Source organism: Octodon degus, unplaced genomic scaffold (assembly GCF_000260255.1).
Source record: "Octodon degus isolate 3935 unplaced genomic scaffold, OctDeg1.0 scaffold00197, whole genome shotgun sequence".
In the NCBI taxonomy this organism is placed as follows: domain Eukaryota; kingdom Metazoa; phylum Chordata; class Mammalia; order Rodentia; family Octodontidae; genus Octodon; species Octodon degus.
The window spans coordinates 2,173,958-2,199,270 of record NW_004524773.1 but is presented as its reverse complement, the minus strand read 5'-3'; the positions used below and the strand labels follow the sequence as shown (position 1 = coordinate 2,199,270).

The following is a 25,313-nucleotide window of genomic DNA, read 5'->3' as shown; positions in this document are numbered from 1 at the left end:
GCTTCCACAATGCTGGCAGCCTCAGTTTGCTGTAGTTCGATCCCCACAGCACTCCAGCCATGCAAAAGTGCCCTGAAGGCATTCAAGGAGCAAAACACACACACAAAAAAAATTCCAAATTCCCTGCCTTAGCCTCCTGAGTTCCGAGATTATAGAGTGTGTGCTATAATACTTAGCCAAATATTTTCTTTTTTTTTATTTTTGTAGTTCAGGCTGGCCTTAAATTTGCCGCAATCCTCCTGCCTCAGCCTCTAGAGTGCTAGGAATATATATATGGGGCTAGAGATATAGTTTAGTGGCATAACACCTTTCTGGCAAACACAAGGTTCTGTGTTCCATTCCCAGTACCAGAAAAAGGAAAAGATTATATGTGTGTACTACCACACCTAGTCATGTTTTGTTTTGTTTCAAACAGGATGTTTGTGAATTCTAGGCTTAGCCTCAAATTTATGATCCTCGTGTCTCAGCCTCCAGAATGCTGGGATTACAGAGGATTGCCATTGTATCCAGCCCTAAAAGGAGTCAGATGCATCAGGGTTTCATCCCAGCCCTAGTTCTGTGTATTGCTCCTGTGAGACATGAGAGGAGAACAAGTTTCTCCAGGTTTGGAGAGCATGAGTGTGGAACCTGTATAACTCAGTGTCTGGCTTTGGGTATGATACCCTGGCTTTTGATGTTTCCCAGTTGAGCTGGGCCTGAACTCTGGCTTTTACTCCCAGCCCAGTGCTTCTGTGAGGCCAATCCCGCATGGAGCTCCTGCACTCCAGCTGGATTCTGTACTGCCAGTGTTGTCCCTTGAGTCCTGTTTGTGGAACTTGTACAGCTGGGGAGTACAGTGGCCTAGTGGACTTGCCACTGTGGGTATGGTCTGAGATAGGAACTGAGAGAGGCAGCTGAGGTGTAGGTGGGAATTTGGATTCCTTGTGGTCCTAGAAGTATGTGTCCTTCATACCCCAGTTTCTTTAGGTGTGACAGATGTGAGTATGGATGGCACAGGCTGGTGCTGGGCATGGAAGGCCGGGTGGGGTGGGGTGGTGGGAAGAGGAGCTTTACAGAACCTTGGAGGGGATGCCATGCCAGGTCCCATTGGGTTCCAGCTCCTCTGTAGTCAGTGCTCCCAGTGTTCCCAGCCCTGGGGCCAGGCAACAAAATGGTTTCTGGCCTCTGGAATGCAGGTGAGGTGGAGGCAGGGAAGTGTAGGAGTGAAGAGTGTAAGGTGGGTGCTGTTGATATTGGGAAGAGCTAAATTTAGAGGCAGCCTTCTTTTTTTTATTTTTTTTTGGCCGAACCGGGGATTGAACTCAGGCCCTTGAGCTTGCCAGGGAAGCGCTTATTCCACTGAGCCATCTCCCTGGCCCCCGAGGCAGCCTTCCAACCCAGGGCAGGTCAGGGCAGAGCAGGGGTGGGCAGGCTGCAGGCCTGAGTGCTGTGCTCCTTAGGGGCTTAGCATGGCCCAGGGATGAGGTATGCTGCCTGTGGTGGGCCAAGCCAGGGCTGGACTCTGTGTGGGTTACTAAATGGGTCGCATGGCAGCCCCTCCAGCCACTCTCCTGGGTTCCTCTGTGTTAGCAGCAGGTAGTGCTTGGTCAGGGCCCAGCCCTGAGGAACCACAGATTTTATCTTTTTTTTTTTTTCTTTTGTGGAACCGGGGATTGAACTCAGGGCCTTGCACTTGCCAGGCAAGCACTTACTCTACTGAGCCATCTCCCCAGCCCCCAGATTTTTATCTTGAATGCTTCTGTGATGCGTTAGACTCATACCAGAGCTCAGATATGATGGCATCCTCAGCACTTTTTTTTTTTTTTTGGTATGAGGAATCAAACTCAGGATCTTGTGCTTGCCAGGCAGGCACTGTGTATACCATTTTTTAATAACTGGGTCTTGCTAAATTGTCTGGTTTGGGTTTGAACTTGTGATCCTTGTGCCTCAGCCACCCAAAGCTGACATTGTAGGTGTAATCCGTAATGTCAGCTTTTTGTCAATACCTTTATTGCAGTATCAGTCTCATACTATTCTGTTCCCTTATTCAACATGTACAATTCAGTACATCTCAATATGGTTCATGTAAACATCATCATAACCAAATTCCAGAAAATTTTCATTACCCCTCCCACGCCGTAAACAGCCTGTGCCCACGAGCAGTCACTTTCTGCTCTCCCCAACTCCTCAGCTTTCAGCAGGTATAAATCCCCTCTGTCTCTGTGCCATTGTCTCCTCTGGTTACTGGTTATAAGTGGAATTGACAGTGCAGGCCTTTCATTATTGAAAATGATTACTTTGAGACCTATCCAGCTTGCAGCCAGGACCATGTCTTCACTTCTTTTTGTGGCTGAGTAACATTCCAGTGCTTAGATGTATCCATTTTGACTGCTTATTTATTGGTAAGCATGGGTTGTTCCCATTTTTCATTATTATAAACAATGTTGTGGGGCTGGTGAGATGGCTCAGTGGTCTAAAGCACCTACTTAGAACAAGCTTGGCAAAACACAGGCACAGGGACCGTGGTTCAATCCCCAGCACCACATGCCAGCCAGCCCCGCCCCCTGGTGGGCTGAGCTGGCCACGCACACACATAAATAAATAAAATTAAACAATGTTGTATTAGTATAGAAATACTAGTTTGAGCACCTGTTTTTCTTTTTCTGTAGGTATGTATTTAGGAGTAGAGTTGCTGGGTCATACTGTAATTCTTTTCTCTCCTTCCATCCCTCCCTCACTGGGTCCAGAACTTCTCTACCCCAGAATTACAATCTAAACCTTAGGGGTTTTTTTTGTTGTTGTTGTTGTTTTTTTTTTTTGGGGGGGTCTTATTTTTGATTTGGGGACAAAGTCTTGCAAAGTTGCCCAAGGTGATCTTGAACTTTTGATCCTCCTGTCTCAGCCTCTGGAGAGGTAGAGATTACAGATGTGTGCTACTATGCCTGGTTCTGTTTAACTTTCTGAGGGGCTAAATTTCTCCATGCTCTTTTCAATACTTACTACTGTTCTTTTCATCTCGGTCTCCGTAGAGCATGTTAGGTGGTACCTTGTGGCTCTGGTTGCTGTTTCCCTAGTGACTAAGGACACTGGGCACCTTTCCCTGTTGCTTCTGCAGTCTTGGAGTCCCACTAGCTGGTCCAGGCCGAAGCATTCACACCTGCCTCTAGGTTGATGGCTCTGGGATGAAGTGGTAAGGCTGGGGTCACATTTAGACCAAGAGGTCTTGGTACCTGGCTGTGCAGAAGAATGAGCCAGTGCTCAGGATCCCTGGCCAGCACATGGGGAAGAAACAAGGCTCAGGAGGGTAGGCCACCTGCTACTTAAACTCCTGTTGCCACACATCTTGGTCTACCTCAGAGGTAGACCATGCCAGCGGAGGTCAGCTCACCACTGAGCTTGCTTTCTAGGGGAGGGACATGAACTCTGTTGGGTATTGACCTGTATCCCATTCACCATGCAGAAGAAGGACCCAGCCCAGTTCCTGCAGGTACATGGCCGAGCTTGCAAGGTGCACTTGGATTCTGCTGTTGCTCTGGCTGCTGAGAGCCCTGTTAACATGTGAGACTGCTTTGGGGCCCCTGAAGGGGCCAGGGTGGTGTGAATCTGCAGCAGACTGGGATATAAACCTGGCTCTGGGGACATGGACTGTGAGGGCTGGGCCTGCTTAGGAGGTGGGCAGTTCCAGCAGCTGTGTAGACTGGGCAGGGTTGGGACAGAGCTCTAGTTTGGACTGAAGAGAAGGTGGGGCTGGCCTGGGGCCCTGGAGAAGCAGAGAGGAAGTTGCAGGGTGGGGATGGGGTTTCAGGTGATTTGCAATGGCCCCTAGATATGGGGCCAGCTCTGACTGGTAGTTACACAAGGTGAGCTGTCCCAGGTCCTGGAGCCTGACTGCTGATTCAGGGTTTGCAGCTTGAGCTGGAGTCCCTTGAGCTGGGTGAGGGTGAAGGGCATACCATAGGTATCAGAGGAACTGAGGGCCAAGCTCACTAGCTTAACTGCTCGGGAACAGCTACCTGTTTTGGGCAAAGCCCAAGTGCCTTGCTTTTCTGCTCCCATCCTCCACATTCCAGGATGCCTTGGCAGGGGGACACCAGCAACATGATCGACCGCTTCGACGTGCGTGCCCACCTGGACCACATCCCCGACTACACGCCCCCGTTGCTCACAGCCATGTAAGCTGCACCCCTGGGGGGCTACCCAAGGACCCAGAGCACCTGTCCTTGCTCTGGCCTGTCTGTCAGTGTTGTGGGGAGAAGGTGTGCAGGCAGGGAGACCCCCTCCACTTGGGAAGCAAGGGCTCTGACAGTCATTGCCTCCCTGCCTGACCCTCAGCCAGGCATCTCATACTTCTTGCTGGCTTGGGGTAGAATCTGCCCTCTCTCTGATCTCAAGATCTTGACTTTCCCAAAGCTCCCCGGAGCAGGAGTCAGATGAGCGGAAATGCAACTACGAGCGCTACCGAGGCTTGGTGCAGAACGACTTTGCCGGCAGTGAGTGATGAGGCGGGGAGTGGGGAGTAGGGGGGCCCCTGGAGACCAGAAGACCTAGACGGTTGGCAAGACAAGTTTTATCCAGGTACTTCATATAATGACCGTGGGCTTTTGGCCCAGCCGTGTCATGGACTTGTCTGTCTGTTTTTTCTCTCTGGGCCCTTCACGTCTGGAACTGGCACAGGAAGTATCTGCTGAGTTAGAGTTGCCTCTCAAGATGCCCTCCACCCCATTGTTGTGATTCTATTGTCCTTTTTTCCTTTAAAAAGGGGGGTGGATAGCAAGCACACTTCTATTTGCCCTAACTGCATGGATGAAGGGTCAGTTGGGAGAAGGGAATTTCTCATTTGAAATGAATGTTTAATCTGGATGAGATGGTGGATGCCTAGAATACCAGCACTCAGGAGGCTGAGACAGGAGGATTGCTGTGAGTTCATGGCCATTCTGGGGTACATAGAGTTTGAGGCCAGCCTGAACTACATAGTGAGACTTTGTCTCACAAAAGGAAAAAAGAGGGCTGGGGAGATGGCTCAGTAGAATAAGCTCTTGCCTGGCAAGCGCAAGGGCCTGAGTTTAACCCCCGGTTCTGCCAAAAAAAAAGGAAAAAGAACTGAATGATTAAACAGTACCTGACTGTGCTAAGGGTTTATACACTTCCAGGATTCTTTGCCAAGCCCAGCCTTAACAGTGTTGCCCTTTCATGAATGAGATAGCAGAGACCCTGGGGAAAGAAGGCTTTTGCTCTGGGCTTGCCTGATGAGGGGAGGCCTGGCTTGCACCTCTTTAATCCCTGCACAGCTACCCAGAAAGGCCAGGGCGGTGTCCTATTTTACTGACAGGACCTTAGCACCGAGATTCTCCCTCACAGCGCCACCACTCCTGCCTGGGATTGGGTGCTCCCCTACCAATTGAGGGGAAAATGGCACCCTCTGCTGGACTTGTCCATGTTGTCTTTCTTGTCTGGTGGATCTTGGTGTCCTCCTGAAGAAACTGATGGTGGTGCTGGTTGTGTCCCATGAGGCGTCCTGAAGGTTCAGCGAGGCGGTATATAAAGATTCATTAGTCAGTGAGTGAGTATGTGTGGGAGAGAGAAAGACTAGGGATTGAACCCAGGGACTTTGCACTGAGCTATGACCCTAAACCTTTTTTTTTTTTTTTTTAAACCTTTTTTTTTTTTTTTTTTAATTGTTTTAAGATAGTCACTAAGTTATTCAGTTGCTCAGGTGGGGCTTGAATTTGTGATTCTCTTGCCTCAGCCTCCTAGAGTGCCTGGATTACAGGTGTGTATCACCATGCCTGACTGGTACTACTGTTTGTGCCATCCCTCAGGGTGTCCTGGGTTCTTAGAGATAGAGCCAAGGTTTACCTTAAGTCTCTCTCTGCCTATGGTGCAGCTGGAGTCAGGGGCCCGGTGGGGGACAGGGAGCAGCCACTTAGCACATGAGTAGTATAATGAGAGCCGAGGTGGGGTCATCACAGATAGTGTGTGCTCTTCTGAGGGCAGCAGCCAGGGTCTGGCTCAGCTGGGTCAGTAAGGGCAGAGAGGCAAGAATGGGCACAGGACTCTGGGCTGAGTGCATCATGTGCAAAGCCCAGGGATCGAGGGCTACCATAGAGGAGCAGAGAAGGCCCATGTGGCCAAGGCAAGGCCAGCAAGGGGGCTCTCCTGGGCTGTGGCAGGAGTTGGCACATCCACTAGAGCTGGGAGGGTGGGAGGCTATGTTGCCTCACTCCCCAGTTGGCTAGCCCAACTACTGCTGTTATATACAGGAAAGCTAAAGCTCCTCAGGGGTCCCACAGCAGGTTAGGGGCCAGCATTTCGTGGAAGGGATGACTGGGAAAGCTTTGGTCTATTACTGACTCTCCGATGTGGGTGTTGGAGCAAAGGAGAGCCCAGATCACCCCAAACTGTGCCTCATTTACACTAAGCCAAGAGGTGGGCAAGGGAGTGGTCTCAGGGGCAGGTGTACCATGTGGAAGGGTCCAGCCAGAGGCCTGTGTAATAGCAATAGTGATGGCAGTACCTGAGGCTGGGTTAAGTCACTTGACCAAGGTCACACAGCAAGTAAGTGATTTAGAACAGCCAGGGCTGTACTGGAGTAGCTGTGTATGTCCCCCCCCCCCCCGCATGTATGATCACCTGGAACCCGTGACTCCACTCCCAGCTACATTTGAGTAGCCCCTGTGCTCCTGCCCCATCTGCGTTGTCACCCAGCCCACCCTGACCCATGTGCCTCTGGCTTGCCACAGTCTCGGAGGAGCAGTGCCTGTACCAGATCTATATTGATGAGCTGTATGGAGGCCTCCAGAGACCCAGTGAGGATGAAAAGAAGAAGTGAGTCGTGTGTGGTGGGGGCAAGGAGGGCTGTGAGCAGCACTAGGTATGGCCTCCTCCATTCTGCCTGGAGCAGAGGACTGTGCCCAGAAGGCATATGCGGTGCTGGGTGCACAGTTGGTGCTCATCAGTAACCGTCCAGAGAGACAGCTGCCAGAAGGGCCGGGCTTGCCAAGGGCCGGCCTTGCTTTTCCATCTATGGAGTTGGGGAAGGGGGATGTCCCCTCTGAGTCTGGGAGCCAGGAGAGATGTAGGATACTGAGCTGTAACATGCCTGTCCTACTGTCTTCCCCCTCTGTCCTCACACCCCCGGGGCCCCTGCTCCAGGTGGCATCAGTGGCTGTTGTGTCTCAGGTACTCTTTCCTCCTGCTCCCCAGGTCTCTTTCAGGGACCCTAAGCACAGGCTGCCCTTTCCTTCTGAAGGGTTTCTCAGTGCTGCACTAGGCGCTTCCAGCCTGGCATGGCTGAGGGTGGCACCAGCAGGCACAAGGAATGTTGTCAAATGGACCCAAAAGCACCCCACCCATGAGCTTAGTCAGACCTGCCCCCCCCCAATCCACACAGGCAGCGCTGGGCTAAGGTGGCTTCCTGGAATGAGAAGGAGCTGGTGGTGGGCAGGAGCAGAGGAGCCTGGGGTGCGACTGAGTATGGTAACTTGAGAGGCCAGTGTACGAGCCTGTCTGTGGCCTTTTCTGCTGGGCACCGCTGGCTCACTGTCTTCCCACCCCAGGCTGGCTGAGAAGAAGGCTTCCATCGGTTACACCTATGAGGACAGCACAGTGGCTGAGGTAGAGAAGGTGACAGAGAAGCCAGAGGAGGAGGAGTCGCCGGCAGAGGAGGAGAGCAACTCGGATGAAGATGAGGTCATCCCCGACATCGGTGGGGTCCCCTCTCTGTCCTCCCCTCTCGCAGTCCCTGGGCATCGTCTTTGTGTCTAGTCCTTCTCCCTCTGTGGGGTGCCCCATGCTGTGACCCTTCCTTCCCCTCTCTGCTCCAGGGCACCCTGTCTCCTGCTGCCTCCTGTCTTGCTCGCCCTTCTACACTCTGGCCCAACACTTGCTTCCCATTGTAGGCACTATGTGTGTAACACCTTCTCCACCTCGCTGGTGGCTCTGTCCTCTTCGACTTGGATCACCTTCACCGTGCCTGTCCCTCTGCATCTGCCACTGGTCCCCCAGCCCTGCTACCTGCCTGCCTGCTGCCTTCCACCTAGAGACCTGCTGAGCAGGCCGCCTGCCTGGCTCCATCTTCTCAGGCTGGCTCACACCCTGCCAGCACATTTGTTCATTCTTGGCAGGGCTATCCCTCTCACTCATCCTTCTTTGCCAGCGCCTAAACACCTGCCACCCACCTCCATCTCTATCCGTCTGTCCATCCATCCGCCATTCACTCCCCCCCCCCTTTATATTCACCCCACCAACCCTTCCACCCCACCTCCAGGCTTGGTTCCAGCGCCCACTGCCTGAGTGTTATGCTCAGCCTGGTGGAGCACACCCTTAGGGAGATGGGGGAAGCTGAGCCATGCTGACAAGCCCCTCCCCCAGCATTGCTCTTGCTGGGGCACCCTGTCTATCACCACCTGGGCATGGCCCCTGCTCCCCCATCCTCTCAGTTGTCTTTGGTTCCTGACAGCTTTCTCTTGATGCAGATGTGGAGGTGGATGTGGATGAGCTGAACCAGGAGCAGGTGGCAGATCTGAACAAACAGGCCACGACCTATGGAATGGCTGATGGTGACTTTGTCAGGTGAGGCTATCCTGACTTCTCTCTGTCCACATTCCTAGTCCTTACAGCCATTCTGCTCTTGGGCCTGGTGGGTAGGCACCTGGGTCTCTATATTGTGCAGAAACAGGCTGAGCCAGGTGAAGTGGCATGTGCCTGTAATCCCAGCACTTGGGAGCCTGAGGCCGGAGGATTACTATGAGTTCAAGGCCCAGACTACATAGTGACATAGTTCAAGGCAGGCCTGAACTACATAAGGAGACCCTGTCTTTAAAAAAAAAAAAAAAAATCCAGGCGCAGTGGCACATGCCTGTAATCCCAGCACTTGGGAGGCAGAAATCAGGAGGATCACTACTAATGTGGGCTATGTAGTGAGACCCTGAACCAAAAAAAAAAAGAAAGCAACAGGCTGTACTTAGAATTACCCCAAGTTGAGCCAGCCAGATAGCAAATTAAAGCGCCTGCTTAGGCAGACGCAGGGGCCCAGGGTTTGATCTCCAGGCCTGGCCCCTGGGACACACTGAGATGGCTATTGAGACAGGTGACACACGCCTGTAATCCTAGCACTTGGGAGGCTGAACACAGGCAGATCACTACTAGTCTGATCTATATGGTGAGATTCTGTAGACCCTGTAATTAAAAAAAAAAAATTACCCCAAGTCCCCAGCACCTGGGCTGGGTAGACAGTGCCCCCTAGTGGAGCAGTGTCATTCACTTGCCCTTCCTTGGACACAGCTCCTTGGCCTCTGCCCAGTCACACCCGTGGGGGCCAGGGAGATAGCTCAGTGGCATAAGCGCCTGCCTGGCAAGCCCAGGGTTCTGAGTTTGATCCCTGGTACGAAAAACAAATACAACAACTAGTCGAGCCCTTAGGAGCGGCCAGCATCCTCAGCACAGCCCCAGGGCCTGACCCATCTGTCCTCCCCTTCCTGACCTCAGGTCCTCTGGCTGTACCAATCCTCTCCCAGCCTTGGTGGTCTCCTCCTTACTCCTCAGCTGGCCCAGGCGCTCACACTGCTGCTCATTGCTGCTGTGCACAGCCCGCTCCCTGGGCTTTTCTTTGCTGACACTCTCTGCACAGCCCCCTAACTTCCCTACTAAAGTGTATAGCTACCAACTCTGCCAGATCCTAGCACTTGCTGTCCTCCTTCCATGATTGAGGTTTCTCCCAGACCACTCTATTATTTGGCTACTGACTAGCTGGCTCCTAGTACATTAGCCCACACATCTGGAGAGTCCAGTGCTGAGTTCTTAGTACTTAAGCCAGCACCTGATCTGCAGAGGGTGCTTCATGTTGCACTGTAAGAAAGACACCGTGGGTGGCATGAGATCCTCTACTTTCCTTGATCCCTTTGCCAGAGCCTTGCTTACCCTGTGACTTGTGCCCTCTTTCATGATGAACCTCATCCCCCTCTGCAGGATGCTTCGGAAAGACAAGGAGGAGGCAGAGGCCATAAAACACGCCAAAGCCCTGGAGGAGGAGAAAGCCATGTACTCGGTGAGGTCTGCGTGGGCTGAGGGGGCAGGGGTGTTCCCACAGGGAGCACACCTCTCATCAGCCTGCCACCCCCCACCCAGGGCCGTCGCTCCCGGCGCCAGCGGAGAGAGTTCCGGGAGAAGCGGCTGAGAGGCCGCAAGATCAGCCCACCCAGGTAGTGTGTACCTCCCATGGATGTCGGGAGGAGGGTCTGGCACTCTTGCCTGGAAGGTTCTTCTGAGATAGTGTTTGGCTTGGAGAAATGGTCCCAGAAGGGCATTAATGGTTGTCAGCAAGGTTCAGCAGGAATAGCTTAGAAGGGGCTGGGGAGATGGCTCAGTAGAATAAGCGCAAGGGCCTGAGTTCAATCCCTGGTTCCACCAAAAGAAGAAAATGCTTAGAAGGGTTTGTGGACACGTCCCCCAGCTGCTGCTTTACCTGGCTGCACCTGAGCTCTGCCACACTCCCAGGAGCGTGGGGGTCGGTGTAGAACTTCCACCAGAGGATACAGAAGAAAAGGCTGGCCTGGGCTGCTGCCTCAGGCCTGCTGCTCCAGCACCACCCTTTCTCTGAACTTGCTTCCTCCTTTGAACATGGACACCATCACCTGCCAGGACAAGACATGCTAGTCCCCTCTGGAGGTCTTGGGATAGGTGTGAATGAAGCACTTGCAGACAGGAGAGCCTTGCAGGCCTGGTGGCTGGACACAGGCTGCCTTTTTTGCCAGCACTCCATTAAAGGGAGTGGTGGAGGGCTGCAGAGGGACGTAAAGGGAGTGGTGGAGGGCTGCAGAGGGACGGGAACAGGCACAGCAGCTCAGGGTTTGGCAGAAGTGATTGAAGAGTGGCACCCATGCTCACTGCTGCCCTCTTTGACACCGGCGCCTGTCACTGCAGAGCACACCAGCAAGGCTGGGCCATGCGGCCTGGGTTTCCATCCTGAAGGTTTCCATCCTTCAGAGCTCTGTGGTCCTGGGCGAGTGACTTCACCTTTCAGCCTCACTTTCCTAGCAGTGACTAGTATAATGTGTTTAGTACCTGGTGTGTAGATGTGCAGCTGAGACAGTTGGGCATGGTGGTGCACACATCTGCAACCCCAGCTGCCAGGAAGCCCAGATGGGAGGACTGTGAGGAGGTTTGGTCAGGAGGCCAAGCAGGACAGGAGCTGCTGAGCTCTTGTTGCTTTGTTTCCGAGTGGCTGAGACATTGGTGGGCTACTTGTGCTTTAGACAGCTGATGTGGGCATAGATGAAGAACTCACAGCCAGGCTCGTAACCTGGGTGGCAGCCCCCTCACCGTGCCAGCTTCTGGGTTTAGGCCAGCCCAGATCACCGGCCTTCACCTGTCCTACCCCATCTTTCCCACAGCTATGCCCGCCGGGACAGTCCCACCTATGACCCTTATAAGAGGTGAGTTCCGGGGCCCAGGGAGATACAGCCCTGAGCTCCCTGATGAGAGACAGGGCGGGAGTAAGGGTCAGACAGCCCACCTTCCTGCCATCCCCGCTACTATGTGATACCATCTGTGGCAGTTATGGGTGGGGATCAGTTTTGTATTTTCCCCAAATTTTCTTCAGTTTGAGCTTGCTTTTTTTTCTTTTTTTTTTTTTTTGTGGTACTGGGGAGTGAACTGAGGACATTGCACTTGCCAGGCAAGTGCTTGTTCTACTGAGCTATCTCCCCGGCCCTTGAGCTTCCTTTGTTTTTCTAATTTAAGTATAATCCAGTTTTCTGGTGAATGATCAAATATGGCAGAAAGAGTGTGACTTGCAAGTTAAAAGTCTAATCAGGCGTAGTAGAGCAGGCAAGTCTGTAATTACAGTGCTCAGGATTGGGGAGACAGCTCAGTAGAATAAGCAGGCAAGCACAAGTTCAATCCGTAATTCTGCCCAAAAAACCCCAAACAAACAAAAAAAACCCCAGTGCTCAGGAAGGCAGAGGCAGGAGGACTGCACCCTCAAGCCTAGCCTGGGCAATGTAGTGAGTTAGTAAGACCCTGTCTAAAAATTTAGAAAGGACTAGAGATGTAACTGATTGTAAAGGCCATCTGAGATACCCCAAAACAAAGCTTAACTCTCAGAAATAATCAGCATCGCTTCTCGACCTTTTTGGCTAAGATCAAGTGTAGAAATAATCAGCAACTGCAGTGCACTGAGAGACTTGAGGCAGGGGCCAGGGAGATAGCTCAGTAGAATAAGCACTTGCCTGGCAAGCACAAGGTCCTGAGTTCAATCCCTGATACCACAAAGAAAAAAGACTGAGGCAGGGGGAGCACTGCAACTTTGAGGTTCCCCCCTGAGCTATAGTGAATTTAAGAGCAGCCTGGACTACATAGTGAGATTCCCTCTCAAAACAACAGAAATCAAAAATCCCAGAGTGGCCCTGCTAGTGCATGTGGACGGCTCATCACCCTTTTTTTTTTTTTTTTTTTTCTTTATGTGGAACCGGGGATTGAACTCAGGCCCTTGTGCTTGCCAGGCAAGCGCTTGTTCTACTGAGCCATCTCCCCAGCCCCTCATCACCCATTTTTAACAGCCATAAATTTGATCCTTCCCTGGTTGTTCCTTCCCTGTCCTGCTTGCTTTGCAAGACTGCAGCATGAGCAAGGTTCTGTGGAGGGCTTGGTCTCCGCAGTGGGCTCTGCTGTGTCCTCTCTGTGGGTTATGCTGCTGCAGGACTGTGGCCCTGAGCTGCCTTTTTGGTCGCCCACAGGTCTCCTTCGGAATCCACCTCTGAGTCCCGCTCTCGCTCACGCTCACCAAGCCCGGGTCGTGAGGAGAAGATCACCTTCATCACCAGTTTTGGGGGCAGCGATGAGGAGGCTGCTGCGGCCGCTGCGGCTGCGGCATCAGGGGCCGCCACAGGGAAGCCCCCCGCACCCCCCCAGCCTGGCGGCCCCGCACTGGGACGCAATGCCAGCGCCCGGTCTGTAACGCTCACGCTGCCCGCCCTACGTCCTGGCCGCCGTGGGGGGAACCTGGGGCAGGAGGGGGTCCTCAGTCAAGGCCTGTGCTGACCGGCCCCCCGTGCCCCGCCTGCAGCCGCCGCACCTCCTCTTCCTCTTCCTCCTCCTCCTCCGCCTCGAGGACCTCCAGCTCCCGCTCCAGCTCTCGCTCCCGCCGTGGCGGGGGCTACTACCGCTCCAGCCGCCATGCCCGTTCCCGTTCCTGGTCACGTTCCCGCTCCCGATCCCGCTCGCGGCGCTACTCACGCTCCCGAAGCCGTGGCCGTCGACATTCTGGCGGGGGGTCCCGGGATGGACATCGCTACTCCCGTTCTCCAGCCCGCCGGGGAGGTTATGGGCCCCGCCGCAGAAGCAGGTGCATGCTTTGAGTGTGTGCGTGCATGTTGAGGGAGGAGACCTGGGCACTGGCCTTACTCAGGAAGCCCTGGGTATCAAGGAGAGCCATAGGTCAGTGCCCACTGTGTTCAGGGAGTGCCCAGCATGGCTCAGTAGACCAAAGCCCAAACCACCAAAGTTCTCAGACTCAGTGGCCATGGAGGCGGCACCTCTGAGAGCTGCTAGAGTGACCTAGAGCTTGTGGTTGGGGACCTGGGAGGCCCTAGAGAGACATTTCTGCCCGTGGATGGACCCAGAGAGAGAGAAATAAAAAAACTTAGATGCCCTTGTCAAGGAGCAAGGTTTTTAGGAAACACTGTGGGCTATTGGAGAAATATGGGCACTGGGTACCTTCTGGTCCCCTTACCTCATGACATTTTTTTTTTTTTTTGAGAAATATGAATGAGACATTTTCAAAGCTTATTAATAGGACAAATCAATACATTGCACATTGTTATCTTAAATTTTTTTTTAATATTTATTTATTTATTTATTTATTTATTTATTTATTGTGTGTGTGACCAGCTCAGCCCACCAGGGGGCGGGCTGGCTGGCATGTGGTGCTGGGGGATTGAACCGTGGTCCCTTGTGCTTTGCTAAGCTTGTTCTAAGTAGGTGCTTTAGACCACTGAGCCATCTCACCAGCCCACACGTTGTTATCTTAATGGTTATCCATAGTACAAGAAACAGACAGGATATCCTGTCCAAACACTGTTAGTACACCTCTTCTCATTGAATTAAGCAAAAGTAGCTGTATATCTATCCTAATTATTTTGTGTATATAAGTACAAAATGATCTTTCCTTTTTATCCCCCCTTTTTTTGTTTAGTCCTGTCAGAGATGAGTATTCTTTTGGCATCTAAATACTATAGGTGTTTAAATTCAGCAAAACAATCCAACACTGTAGCAGTCTATAATATTAGTGGGTTATCCTCAGAAGTTATTGACTTGAGCCTTTTACAGCTCATCGTATTAATATGGCTTTACTTTATATACCTTGTTTTTATACTTTTCTGCTGGATGGTTAAGACCAAGATAAAGCAAGACCTATATAACAAGAAATGTAACTTTTGTATCTGGTAAGGTCAGTCAAGTACCCTCAGGATTTATCCTGTAGCCGTGTGTCGCACTTTGTAGATCCTTTGTCAGTGTCAGCCATGAGGATGAGTCACAGCCATTGCCTGACGAATTTGCTCTCTGTGAAGGCCTGGGAGAATGTTTTTTCTCTCCATGTGACTCTCCCCAGGCACACTATACATCATCGATCACATTCCTTTGTGGCTCCATAATCTCCTTGATCAGAAAATTTGGAGCACATCTGAGTTACATGATGTTACAGTACAGGTTCTCCTATGTCCTGAGTCTTCACTGACCTTGAAGGGCTAGGGCCAAAACGTTGGCTGATCTTGTAGCCCTTCCTTTTCTCCAATTTTGATCTGCTAACTTAGGTTGTTAATCCTCCAGAAGAAAAGCTTATTATTAACCTGCAATATATGCAGTTCGGTTTACCCTATCTGTCTAAATATTAAACATCTTTGGCATATCATGGAACATGTATTTTCCATCAAATATTGATATGTTGAACTTTAAATCCTTACAGAATATGAAGGAAAAATAATTTTAAAAAACTAGAAAATAAGCACTTACATATTTTTACAAAGAAATTTAGAAATCTAACCATATACAGAATTGTAGTAGGACAGACCTATGACTTTTTTTTTTATTCTTGTGTCTTTTTTTTTCCTTTCATTTATTACCCTTTAAAAAAACTCTTTACTTAAGAGACAGTATGGTAATAATTGGTATGTCATGACAAGAAGTACATATTTAGAAGACCAGGATGGCAGGCACTCCAAGCATGACCTCTCTATTATACATCGCCATCCTCAGTGCAGCTGCCTGGCTCACGGGCACCAGCATATACAGTTAGTCAGAATGAGAATCCCACCAGCCAACTGCTAGTCTCAAAAACCTGCTTATGGCCCCCAGAATCACTGCCCCACCCATCTTGTGCATACAAATGCAAGGTTTTTAGGAAACACTGCGGGCTATTGGAGAAATATGGGCACTGGGTACCTTCGGGTCCCCTTACCTCATGACATTGATTGCTCTTTTTTTTTTTGCTTTTTTTTTTGCTGGAACTGGGGATTGAACTCAGGCCCTTGCGCTTGCCAGGGAAGTGCTTATTCCGCTGAGCCATCTCCCCAGCCCTTTTCCTTTGTATTTTTATTTTTATTTTTTATTTATTTTTTTGGCGGAAGTGGGGGTTGAACTCCGGCCCCTGCACTTGCAAGGCAAGTGCTTATTCCACGGAGCCATCTCCATGGCCCTATCTTTTGTATTTTTAGAGCAGGGTGAGTCTACAGCATCTCACTCCACAGATCAAACTTGTAGTGATTCTTCTGTTTTCAGCTTCCCAAGTGCTGGTGGCACATGCCACCACACTCAGTCTCAACATTGATTGCTTTTAAACAAGGGCTTAGTGGTGAAAATTGGAGTAGAGTAGCTGCCCCTGAGTGCTGGGCCTGCCAAGGAGCTCTCTGGACCCACCTGTGGCAGTAAATAGTCATTTGTAGGATAGATAGCTGGTCATAGCATTCAGCTCTTAAGTCAGTGGAGGTCAGGCAAGACCACTGTAGAAGGTTTGGCCCCAGGCACATGCTCTTACTGTCACCCATGTCCTGTCTTGGGTTGCAGTGTTAGCTACCCATGGGGACTAGCAGGTAGAAGGCCAGGTGCGCCAGTGCAGTGGCAGCACGTATTCCCAGGTGGGCCGAGACTACGCAGCAGCCAGACTGACCTTCCCCAGTTTCCCATTTTCTCAAGTGAAGTTGGAAGGCTGGAGTAAGATGGAATTCTGATGTGTAGCCCCACGTGGCTTTAAACCTGCTATGTGGCTTAGGCTGGCATCCCCCTCAAGATCCCTTGGCCTTAGTGTCCCACTGCTGGGGTTGTGGGTATGTACCACCGTGCTTGCTGAGAGTCTGGGTTTCTCAAGGACAGCTCAGACTCTCAGTATTGATAACAGTAATTTCATGAAAAGCTAGGATGGCTCAGGCAGTCAGTATGCATCCCAGAATTGGCTTCCAGGTCATTCCCTGTACCCTGACCCAGAGTGGTGACAAGGGAAAGCCTTTGGGAGGGAAGTGGAGCCTGGCCACAGCTTCAGAGCCAGCCCTGCTTAAGCAACAATAGTATCCTGAGGGGGGAGCCTGGGAGCTATCTGTGTGTACACCAGACATGGGGCCTGAAAGTACAGAACCTCTGGGCGCTGGCAAGGTGAGGTTGAAGGCACCCTGGAAGACTTGCTGTGTGCCCTGAGCTGGGCATGTCATGGAAAGGGGTGGGTGGCCACCACCCGGGAAGTTGACACACAGTATGTAGTGAGAGAAGCAGGGTGGCCCCGGACCTCATGGTCCCCCTCCTGGCCTGCCACACCCCAGGAGCCGCTCCCGCTCTGGGGACCGCTATCGACGGGGTGGCCGGGGCCCCAGGCACCACAGCAGCAGCCGCAGTCGTAGCAGCTGGTCCCTCAGCCCGTCCAGAAGCCGCAGCCCGAGCCATAGCCACAGCCGCAGCCCCAGCCAGAGCCGGAGCCGCAGCCGCAGCCACAGCCTCAGTCACAGCCGCAGTCACAGCCACAGCCACAGCCATAGCCAGAGTCACTCACCATCGCCCCCAAGGGAGAAGCTGGCCCGGCCAGCAGCGTCCCCTGCTGTGGGCGAGAAGCTGAAAAAGTGAGCAGGCACCTGGGCAGTGGGTGAGGGTTGGGGTCGAGGGTGTCAGCCTCAGGTAGGGAGGGAACTCCTGGGGGCCTGGAGCGACTGCAGAGTCCTGGGGAGGACAGAGACCCAGGCCCTGCCAGGGAAGCCTGTGGGTGGGTGGGTGGGTGGAGTTGGCTGAGGTCTGAGAAAGGACACAGTTACTCCCTGGGACATCTGAGACCCAAGGTCCCAGCTCACTGGACTGAGGGCAGCACAGACGCTGTGGGCTCAAAAGTGGCAACTGCCTTTTACTCCCACCCAGGACTGAACCTGCCGCTGGTAAAGAGACAGGAGCTGCCAAAGTCAGTAAGAATTTGGAACTCGCCCGTCTAATTCCCGCAGCAGCAGTGCCCAAGAGCTGGGCCCGGTGGGCCTGCAGGGGCACCGGGGTGGGCTGGGATCCAGCCCCAGGGATTGAGGCCGGAAGGGAGAGGAAGGGCTGCCCAGAGAGTGTGTCCTCTCCCTGCTTCCCTGCACACTGGGCTGCAGCTGTCCCGAACCTCTCAGAGCCTCACATTTACCCTCCATATCCCCTCAAGGGCCAGGCTCTTCACTGAGGTGTTCTGGGGGCCCTCTTGGACACCCAACTCCTCCTATCTCTTCCCCCTCCCCAGCCCAAGCTGACACCGCAAGAGAGGCTGAAGCTGAGGATGCAGAAGGCACTGAACAGGCAGTGTATGGTCCCCCCCCCACACACTGCTTCCTGGGCCTTGGGGCAAGCTAGGGAGGTGGGGTGCACTCTGCTCCCAATTTGGCCAGCCCCTTTCAGCCCCACCTGCCAGATTAGGAAGCAGCTTTGAGGGCGCCCTCAGTCATGTGCCCTCTCTCCACAGTCAAGGCGGATAAGAAGGCAGCTCAAGAAAAGATGATACAGCAGGAGCATGAGCGGCAGGTGAGAGAGGGACGGGACAGGGTAATCCCAAGCTTGCTGGCCAGGCCACACCTCACGTCTACCTCTGCTGCAGGAGCGGGAAGATGAGCTGCGCGCCATGGCCCGCAAGATTCGCATGAAGTAAGGCTCCTCGCCAGCTCTCCTGTCTGTGGGAACCCCAGCCTCCCCTGGGACTCCCCTGCCTGGAGCCCTATAGCCCCTGTGGGCAGATCAGAGCCAGCAAAGCTGGCCCTGACCAGACCCTCCTAGCAGCCTGGCTCCCCAGGCCCCCAGGTGTGCCATCTGGGCTGTCCTCTGGGCACTCCCCACACAAGACCTTCCCTGATCATTCTGTCTGGTGTAGCCCCTCAACTCTGCCCCTCACCCAGCTCAGTTCTCTTTCTGGTCCTAGCTTCCCTCCACTCGAAATGAGCTCTGTAGTTGTTGACTTCATTAATTGTGTGTCTCCACTAAAACATTAAGTCTGGCAACCATGTCTTCTGCACCCGAAATTTGATAAATGTTTGTTGAATGTATTGAAGCCAGTCCTGGAGACAGGGCCTATTTTCTCCTTTTCTGCCTTCTTTTTTCCATTGCTTGTTGAGTGGTGATCCAGGGCTCCAAGCCTGAATCACACAGACTTGGGGTTCAGTTTCTGCTGATCGTGTGGCCCTTGGGAAGTGGGACAGTCCTCAGTGCCTCCTCACTGGGCTCTGAACACTGCAGGCAGGCAGGGGTCAGGCTGGAAAGCAGGGTGTCTGAGTCAGTTCTCATTCCCCTGTTCTTGCTGTGTTCCTGTGGACAAGCATGTTACCCTTTCGGAGCGGGGGCTCCTTTCTCTATGCGACGGAGGTGATTGTGCTGGCACCGCCTCTGCAGGCCTGCTGTCAGGCTCAGCGGGAGCCTGGTGTGTGGGAAGAAGGCCTGGTGCCCAGGTGGCGCTCTCCTCGCTTTTGTCATTGTTTATCATACACCTAAAGTGTTGTGGGGCTTCTGGGGATGCATGGGCCATCAGAAGGCGGAGGAAGAGTGGCTGGAGACTTGCTTGTGTCAGTCATGCTTTCTGTCTGACTTTGGCTCTGCCATCTGCCACCATGTCCTTTGTCCTGAGCCTCAGTTTGCCTATCTGCTTGTGGCGATGGGAACCTGTCTCCCTCATGCTTGCTGGAAGGATTCTGCACAGTTGAAGCCAGGCACAAGGACAGCAACCAGTGAACAAGCTGCCATTGGGGTTGCCATCCGGGTCCCCAGGCTGTGACAGGAAGTGCAAGAACTGCCCAGCTCCATTGGGTTTATTCTTCAGGCTTTGCTGGCAGGGCACAGTGGACTCACTCTCTCCATCCCTCTGTCCGTCTGCTGTCTGTTTCCCCTATGTCCCCTTCCCGCAGGTGCTCACCCCTCTCCTGGTTGCCTCCCCTTTCCCCCTGCAGGGAGCGGGAACGCAGGGAGAAGGAGCGAGAGGAGTGGGAACGCCAGTACAGCCGCCAGAGCCGCTCACCCTCACCACGTTACAGTGAGTGAACCCACACATGCAGGCCACTGGGGCTTCAGAGATGGGGGCCGGGGTGGGAATGTTGGAGAAGCGGGGCTAGGGCCTTCCTCCCAAGAGCAAGGCAGGCAAGGAGAAAAGGAGAGCTTCCCTAGAGCTGGAGAAGCGCCTGAATGCAGGGCTTCAAAGCAGACCTAGGCAAGAGCAGGTCCTAGCCTTGTCTCACTGAAAGCATAGTACATTTGCAGCCATGGCCTTCCATAAGAGATCTTTGTACACACAGACACAGCTGCTGCCTGCACAAGAATACTGATGGCTTTTGTCAAGCTGTAGGAGTGAGAATTGCTTGTCCCCAGCAGTCTTGGGCTGGTGAGGGGGAGAGGGCTTATCAGTGGACTCTGCAAGTGTTGGTGTCGCCTCGGGAAACCTGCCCAGGTCAGGAGCAGCCCTGGCCCTGGGCAGTGCCTTTTGCTCAGCTGCCTTCCTTCCTTTCCAGGTCGAGAGTACAGCTCCTCCCGAAGGTGAGCAGCCAGTCCGCTTGCTCTTGGGGATTCTCCTTTTACCCCTGCCTGCCTTGCTCTTGGGTGGAAGGCCCTAGCCCCGCTTCTCTACCCCTCCCATCCCTGAAGCCCCAGTGGCCTGCATGTGTGGGTCCACACTCATGGCTATCCCTTCTCTGCAGGCGTTCGAGGTCCCGGTCCAGAAGCCCCCATTACCGACATTAGGAGTGGGGCTAGGACAGGGTCCAAGGTTCAAGCTTCAATACTGGTTTCTCTACTGAAATAAAGCAGATGTTATTTAATGTTCTTTACTTGACTGCTGTCATCTGTGTGGCTCTCAAACATCTGTCTACCAGCTGTGAGGGGACTTAGGCTTGTAGGCCAGGTGTCAGTGTCACAACTACTTTGGCCAGAACTGTTGGTCACACACCCTGTGAGTCTTTGAAGCCTGCTTCACTAGCAGGAGGCTGATCCAGTGGGAAAGGGCCCAGACCTGCCCACACATGTGGACAGGATGGGCCGGGACCGTGCCTAGGGGCCTCCGGCGACAGGTCCAGGCCTCTCCCCGCCCTCGCCTGGCCCTTGCCCTGGCCTCGCCCACACCGAGAACTGGGAACACGGCTTTCTGTGCCAGCCCCACTGTGCCCCGGGCACTGGGACTGGCCTTTCCCTTCACCCGCCACTCTAAACCGGTCTGTCCAGCGTCCACCCAAGGTGAAGCCTCCTGCCCCACCTCAACACCCCAAGAAAGATGAGGCCAGGCACATGGGTAAATAGGGAAGACATTTATTTGAACAAGGACAAGGAGGTCGGCACAACTGCTGACAATGTCAGGGCCAGCCCTTTGCTCAGGCCACTTCACCCTGCTCAGGATGCTTCTGCCTCAGGTGTTTGTCCAGCGTGGCTCGCAGGCCGAAGGGCACACAGCAGTACGGGCACTTGAAGCGGGTGCTGCCAGGCTCCAGGCCATGCATGCGGCGGTGGCGGTTGAGTTTGCTGCTCTGGGCACAAGCGTAGGAACACTGGTCGCAGGTGTAGGGCCGCTCACCAGTGTGCGAGCGCCGGTGCACGGTGAGGTTGCTGCTGTTGGTGAAGTGCTTCCCACAAAACTCACAGCTGCCTCCTGGCCCACGGCTCTTGCCAGCTGCCTTGGGGATCTTCTTTGGTGAGGTTTTCTGGTTCTCCGGAGGGTCAGTTCTCTGTTTTTTGTCGACCACTCCCCAGCCTTCCCCAGCTGGGCCTGCCTGAGCCCCACTGCCAGGAGCCCCAGGCTCCTGGATACCAGCTGTGGCTGCAGCCCCAGCACCCTCACCACCACCACTGCACGGGAGGGTGCTGGCTGGGGCGGCAGCATGGGCAGCTGGCTCTGGAGGTGCTGTGGACACCTGTTCCTCACTGGCGTCAGCCATACAGGGGCTCTGGGGTGGTAGCTGCCGGTGGGTCTTCTTGTGACGGTTCAGCTTGCTGCTCTGGGCACAGGCGTAGGGACACTGGTCACAGGCATAGGGCCGCTCGCCGGTATGTGAGCGCATGTGCACCTTGAGGTTGCTGAAAGAGCTGAGGGTCTTCTTGCATACCAGGCAGATGGGGCTCCGTCGGCTGAAGCCACTGAGCCTGGCACCCTTGGCCTCAGCTGAAGGCCCCACAGCTGCCACAGCAGACACGGCCGCTGCCACCTCGGCCAGGCCCAACAGTGGGGCCTCAGGGGCCTCTGACTCTGGCTCCGTCTGGTAGATGGACAGCCCGTGGTCCCACTGGGCGTGGCGCAGCAGCTTCCAGGCACCTGTGAACTGTTTCCCACAGTGAAGGCAGCTCAGCAGTGGCAACTGTTTGGGTTCTAGAGCCAAGAGAGAGGTGCAGAAGGTTAGTGCTGGGGTCTCCGGGTCTAGGGTCTCTGGGGTCTAGGGGCCCTTTCCGGGGACAGGCTCTGCTTCAGATATGGAAGACTCAGCAATAGAGACAGAACACCACACCTCCAGGAAGCTTCCTGAAGTAAGGAAAACCAGAGTACAAGGATTCTGTGTTTGAAAACAACAACAAAAACTGTTAAAGAGTGAGAGATAAAAGGACTGAGGAGATGGCTCAGTGGAATAAGCACTTCCTTGGCAAGACCAAGGGCCTGAGTTCAAATCCCGGTTCCGCAAAAAAAAAAAAAAAAAAGTGAGAGGTAAGCCAGATGTGGTAGTGTGCCTGTAATCCCAGAGCTCAGAAGGCTGAGACAGGTCTGCTGTAAATCAGAACTCCATAATGAGGTTGAAGCCAGACTGAACTATATGGCAAGACTCTGTCTCAGAAAAGGGACAGAGGGGTCAGGAAGTCTTTGCAGAAGAGATGACCTGGGGCTGAGGTACAGCATTTGCCTAGCATACTACAGCCCTTGGGTTCTAGCCACCCTAAAGTGACTAAATTCGAAGAGCACTTCCTAGGCGCTAAATATTGTGCCAGGCCTCTGCTCCCCTGGGCAAGGAAACAAGACCTCCAAAACAGGCAGATATTTCCCAGGGCCACACAGCTTAGAGGCTGCAACTGGGACTTCAGCCCAAAATCCTGGGGATCATGGGAGTGCAGAGTGGGGAGGCTTTTAAAAATATCAGGTGTGGTGCACACATCTGTAATTCACTCAGGAGGCTGAGGCAGGAGAGGATCCCTGCAAGTTCCAGGCCAGACTGGGCTACACACTTAAGTTCAAGAGCAGCCAACACTATATCGCAAGCCCTTGTCTCAAAAACAAACAAACAAAACCCAACAAAATAAACTTGGCTTAACAGAGCAAAACCACCTCTTGACTACTGGGTGTTTCTCTGTGCCAAGCCTCATGCTCAGGGATTCCACAATCATTTCCATTTTCCCACTTTGCAAGTGACCAAGATCCCAGTGCAGGATGGGCAGGATCATGACCTAAGCCCCCAGCCCAAATGGAGAAGCCCCAGATACCTTTACCTTTACCTTTAGATTTCTCAAATCCTCACCAGTCTCTGGTCTTTGGGCAGAAACACCAGCAGAGACCAAAGTCAAGAGCATAGGCAGAGGCTAAGGAAGGTCAACCAAGCCTGCAACTTAGACCCTCTGCTCCCTGAGTATGACCCTAGGTAAAAGTAACCTCTGAACTTCAGTTACCTCAGCTGCTACAGTGCAGGGATCTTGGGGGTCCCCTTTTTCCAGGATAGTTGTGACAAATAGGAAACAGCTGAGTGCTTCAGTCCACATAGGCCCTCAACAAGCCTGAACTGAGCTGACTGGCCAAGGGGCTCCCAATTCCAACACAAGAGCTGGACTGATCCCTGTAGCGATTCCATCAAGCCCCACCCTCATCCCGGACTACAGGCTCTGGGCTTCCCACTAAACTGGATTCAGTTACAGTCCCTCCCCTTCCCCACTGGTGGACCCTCCCAGGCTCAGCCAGGCTATAATCCCACTTTCCAATTCCCTGAGGGCATGAGCTGGGGGCTGGAAATTCACAGTTGGAGGAGTCTCACAGCCTAGGCTTAGGAAAATCGCCCCGTGCGCGTGGAGAGCCACACTAAGCATTTAAATTCCTTCCCAAGAGAAGGATCCCAGGTGTCCAGCACCCAGGACAGTTTCAAACCAGGGGCTTCCCAGCACCCAGGGCTGGGAGATTCCACCAAGGCAGGGAGCCAGAGCCCTGTCCTCGGCTCAGAACTGGACCAGAACCCCAATCAGTATGAAGAGGTGGGAGGAGGTGGTAGCCCCAACCTCCGGAGTCCCCTCCCCCCACTCTGCCATCCTCCCAGGTCCGCCTACTGCCCCCCTAGTCCAGCCACCTGGCCAGTTATTTCTGTCCGAGGGGAAGGAGAAGTGAAACCAGATTGGGGGGTGCGCGTGGCAAATCCCCAGGCCAGTTTTCTGGGGCTGGCCACACCCTGCGGGCCACCTCCTGCCCTGCCCAGCCTCCGCCCTCGCCCCCTCCCCACCTCTAGTCCCGTTCCTGCGACGGGCAAGCCATGGTCACGCCTCGGCTCCACCCGAAGGGGTGAAAGGGGAAGTAACGCTCCGTGCCCTGCCTGTCCAGCTCAGCCCCCTCTCCCGCAGGAAGCCCAGCCCTTGAACCTGAGAAGGAGGCTGCCGGTGGCTTCACTCACCTGAGCTCTTGCAGGGGCTGGGGCCTCTGGAGGGCTGACAGCCCTGCTTCTTGTGGTCCATAAAGGCAGTGATGGCCTCCAGCGGGAAGGTTTGCAGGCAGCGGCCGCAGGTCAACAGATCTGGGCGTTTTTCGGTCCAGGGCTGGCGGTCTGCAGGGAGGAAGCGGCGGTGAGCGTGGGGTGGGGCCAGGATGGGGGCTGGGGGTTTTGAGAAAGAGAGCGAGAGGAAACCCTAAAGTCAGAAGTGGGGAGGCTGGGGCCAGGACCGGACGAGGGACCTACGGCAGGCTCTGGGGTCCCTACCCAAGGAAGGAGATCCCATCTGAGGGTCCCAGGGAGGGGAAGTTGGCCCGAGGGGCCAGGGCAGGGGCTGGGCAGGGCAGGGACGCGGGAGCTCACCGGCAAGGCTGGAGGTCAGCGGCATGCATAGGGCCCACGGACTCCGCGAGCCCAGGGCGTGGAGGGCGGCCCCGGCGGGCACCGGGCCAAGCGTGTGGCGGGGTTCGCCCCCGAAGCGTCCCAGCGCGGACACCTCCTTCGGGGCCTGCAGGGCCCGCACGTCCGGCTCCAGCTTCACATCGATGATGAGGTCCGACATCTCCATCTCTTCCTTGTCTGGGTTGGCGGCAGGCGCGAGCTGTACTCGGCGGGGCGCGCTGCCGGCCTTGCGGCGGGACATGAGTCCAGGGCCGGGCGGGAAGGGCAGGCGGCTCGGCGGGCGGAGGACGCACGAGCGGAGGACGCGCAAGCTGTGCGCGCTCAGAGCAAGGCGCTCAGGTGAGTGGCTGCGGCGACCCGCGGCGAACTTTTACACGTGCTGACCAGGCGGAGCTCCGCCCCCAGAGGGCGGGACCTGGCGGAGAGGACAAGGCGGCCCTGCAGGGGCCCTGCGGGCCGCCCAGCTCAATCCCTGAGCTCTGTGCACTGCAGAAACCTGATAGCTCTAAATTCACACACCCAGGCTTCGCCCATTTTAGGGCTAGTGAAGCTGAGGCACGGGATGCCCTCATACGCACCCCGAGAAATCGTGGGCCCCCTTCCTTACTAAGCGTTTAATAACCTGGACTACTTCATTAAATATTACAAGCTGGCCATGGTGCACGCTGTACTCTGAGAGGCTGGGGCAGGGGGATTAGAGTCCAGTCTGGGCGGTTTAGCGATTTATGGAGACTTTGTCTCAAAATAAAAAGTAAAAAGGTGCTGGAGACGTGTTCAATCCCCAACATTCACACACACACACACACACAC

The 25,313-nt window shown here is 54.0% G+C and overlaps 2 protein-coding genes across 5 annotated transcripts in view; one reads left to right on the top strand and one right to left on the bottom strand.

Annotated features, from left to right (window-relative positions):
- The window catches only part of Clasrp (CLK4 associating serine/arginine rich protein), a 26,869-nt gene extending 6,597 nt beyond the window's left edge, over positions 1–20,272 (top strand). The window contains exons 3-21 of one of the 4 annotated variants that reach the window (XM_004644318.2): positions 3,440–3,537; positions 4,050–4,151; positions 4,390–4,469; positions 6,720–6,804; positions 7,536–7,684; positions 8,454–8,550; positions 9,946–10,024; positions 10,105–10,178; positions 11,370–11,411; positions 12,714–12,926; positions 13,043–13,321; positions 16,785–17,078; positions 17,368–17,407; positions 17,720–17,780; positions 17,939–17,997; positions 18,071–18,117; positions 19,407–19,489; positions 19,962–19,986; positions 20,148–20,272. In XM_004644318.2, coding sequence (XP_004644375.1) covers positions 3,440–3,537; positions 4,050–4,151; positions 4,390–4,469; positions 6,720–6,804; positions 7,536–7,684; positions 8,454–8,550; positions 9,946–10,024; positions 10,105–10,178; positions 11,370–11,411; positions 12,714–12,926; positions 13,043–13,321; positions 16,785–17,078; positions 17,368–17,407; positions 17,720–17,780; positions 17,939–17,997; positions 18,071–18,117; positions 19,407–19,489; positions 19,962–19,986; positions 20,148–20,190 — 1,950 coding nt within the window. In that variant the 3' untranslated portion in view covers positions 20,191–20,272. Of the gene's footprint in view, positions 1–3,439; positions 3,538–4,049; positions 4,152–4,389; positions 4,470–6,719; positions 6,805–7,535; positions 7,685–8,453; positions 8,551–9,945; positions 10,025–10,104; positions 10,179–11,369; positions 11,412–12,713; positions 12,927–13,042; positions 13,322–16,784; positions 17,079–17,367; positions 17,412–17,719; positions 17,781–17,938; positions 17,998–18,070; positions 18,118–19,382; positions 19,490–19,961; positions 19,987–20,147 lie in introns of those variants that run through there. The other 3 variants (XM_023704569.1, XM_023704570.1, XM_023704571.1) reach the window with 3 other exon arrangements.
- A 488-nt stretch (positions 20,273–20,760) lies between these two features.
- Positions 20,761–24,829, bottom strand: Znf296 (zinc finger protein 296). Its single transcript, XM_004644410.2, has 3 exons — positions 24,465–24,829; positions 24,066–24,215; positions 20,761–21,802 (listed from the first exon to the last, which is right to left on the bottom strand). Exons 1-3 carry the CDS (start codon positions 24,742–24,744, stop codon positions 20,814–20,816), a joined length of 1,419 nt encoding a protein of 472 aa, XP_004644467.1. The 5' UTR covers positions 24,745–24,829; the 3' UTR covers positions 20,761–20,813.
- Positions 24,830–25,313: the final 484 nt, after the last annotated feature.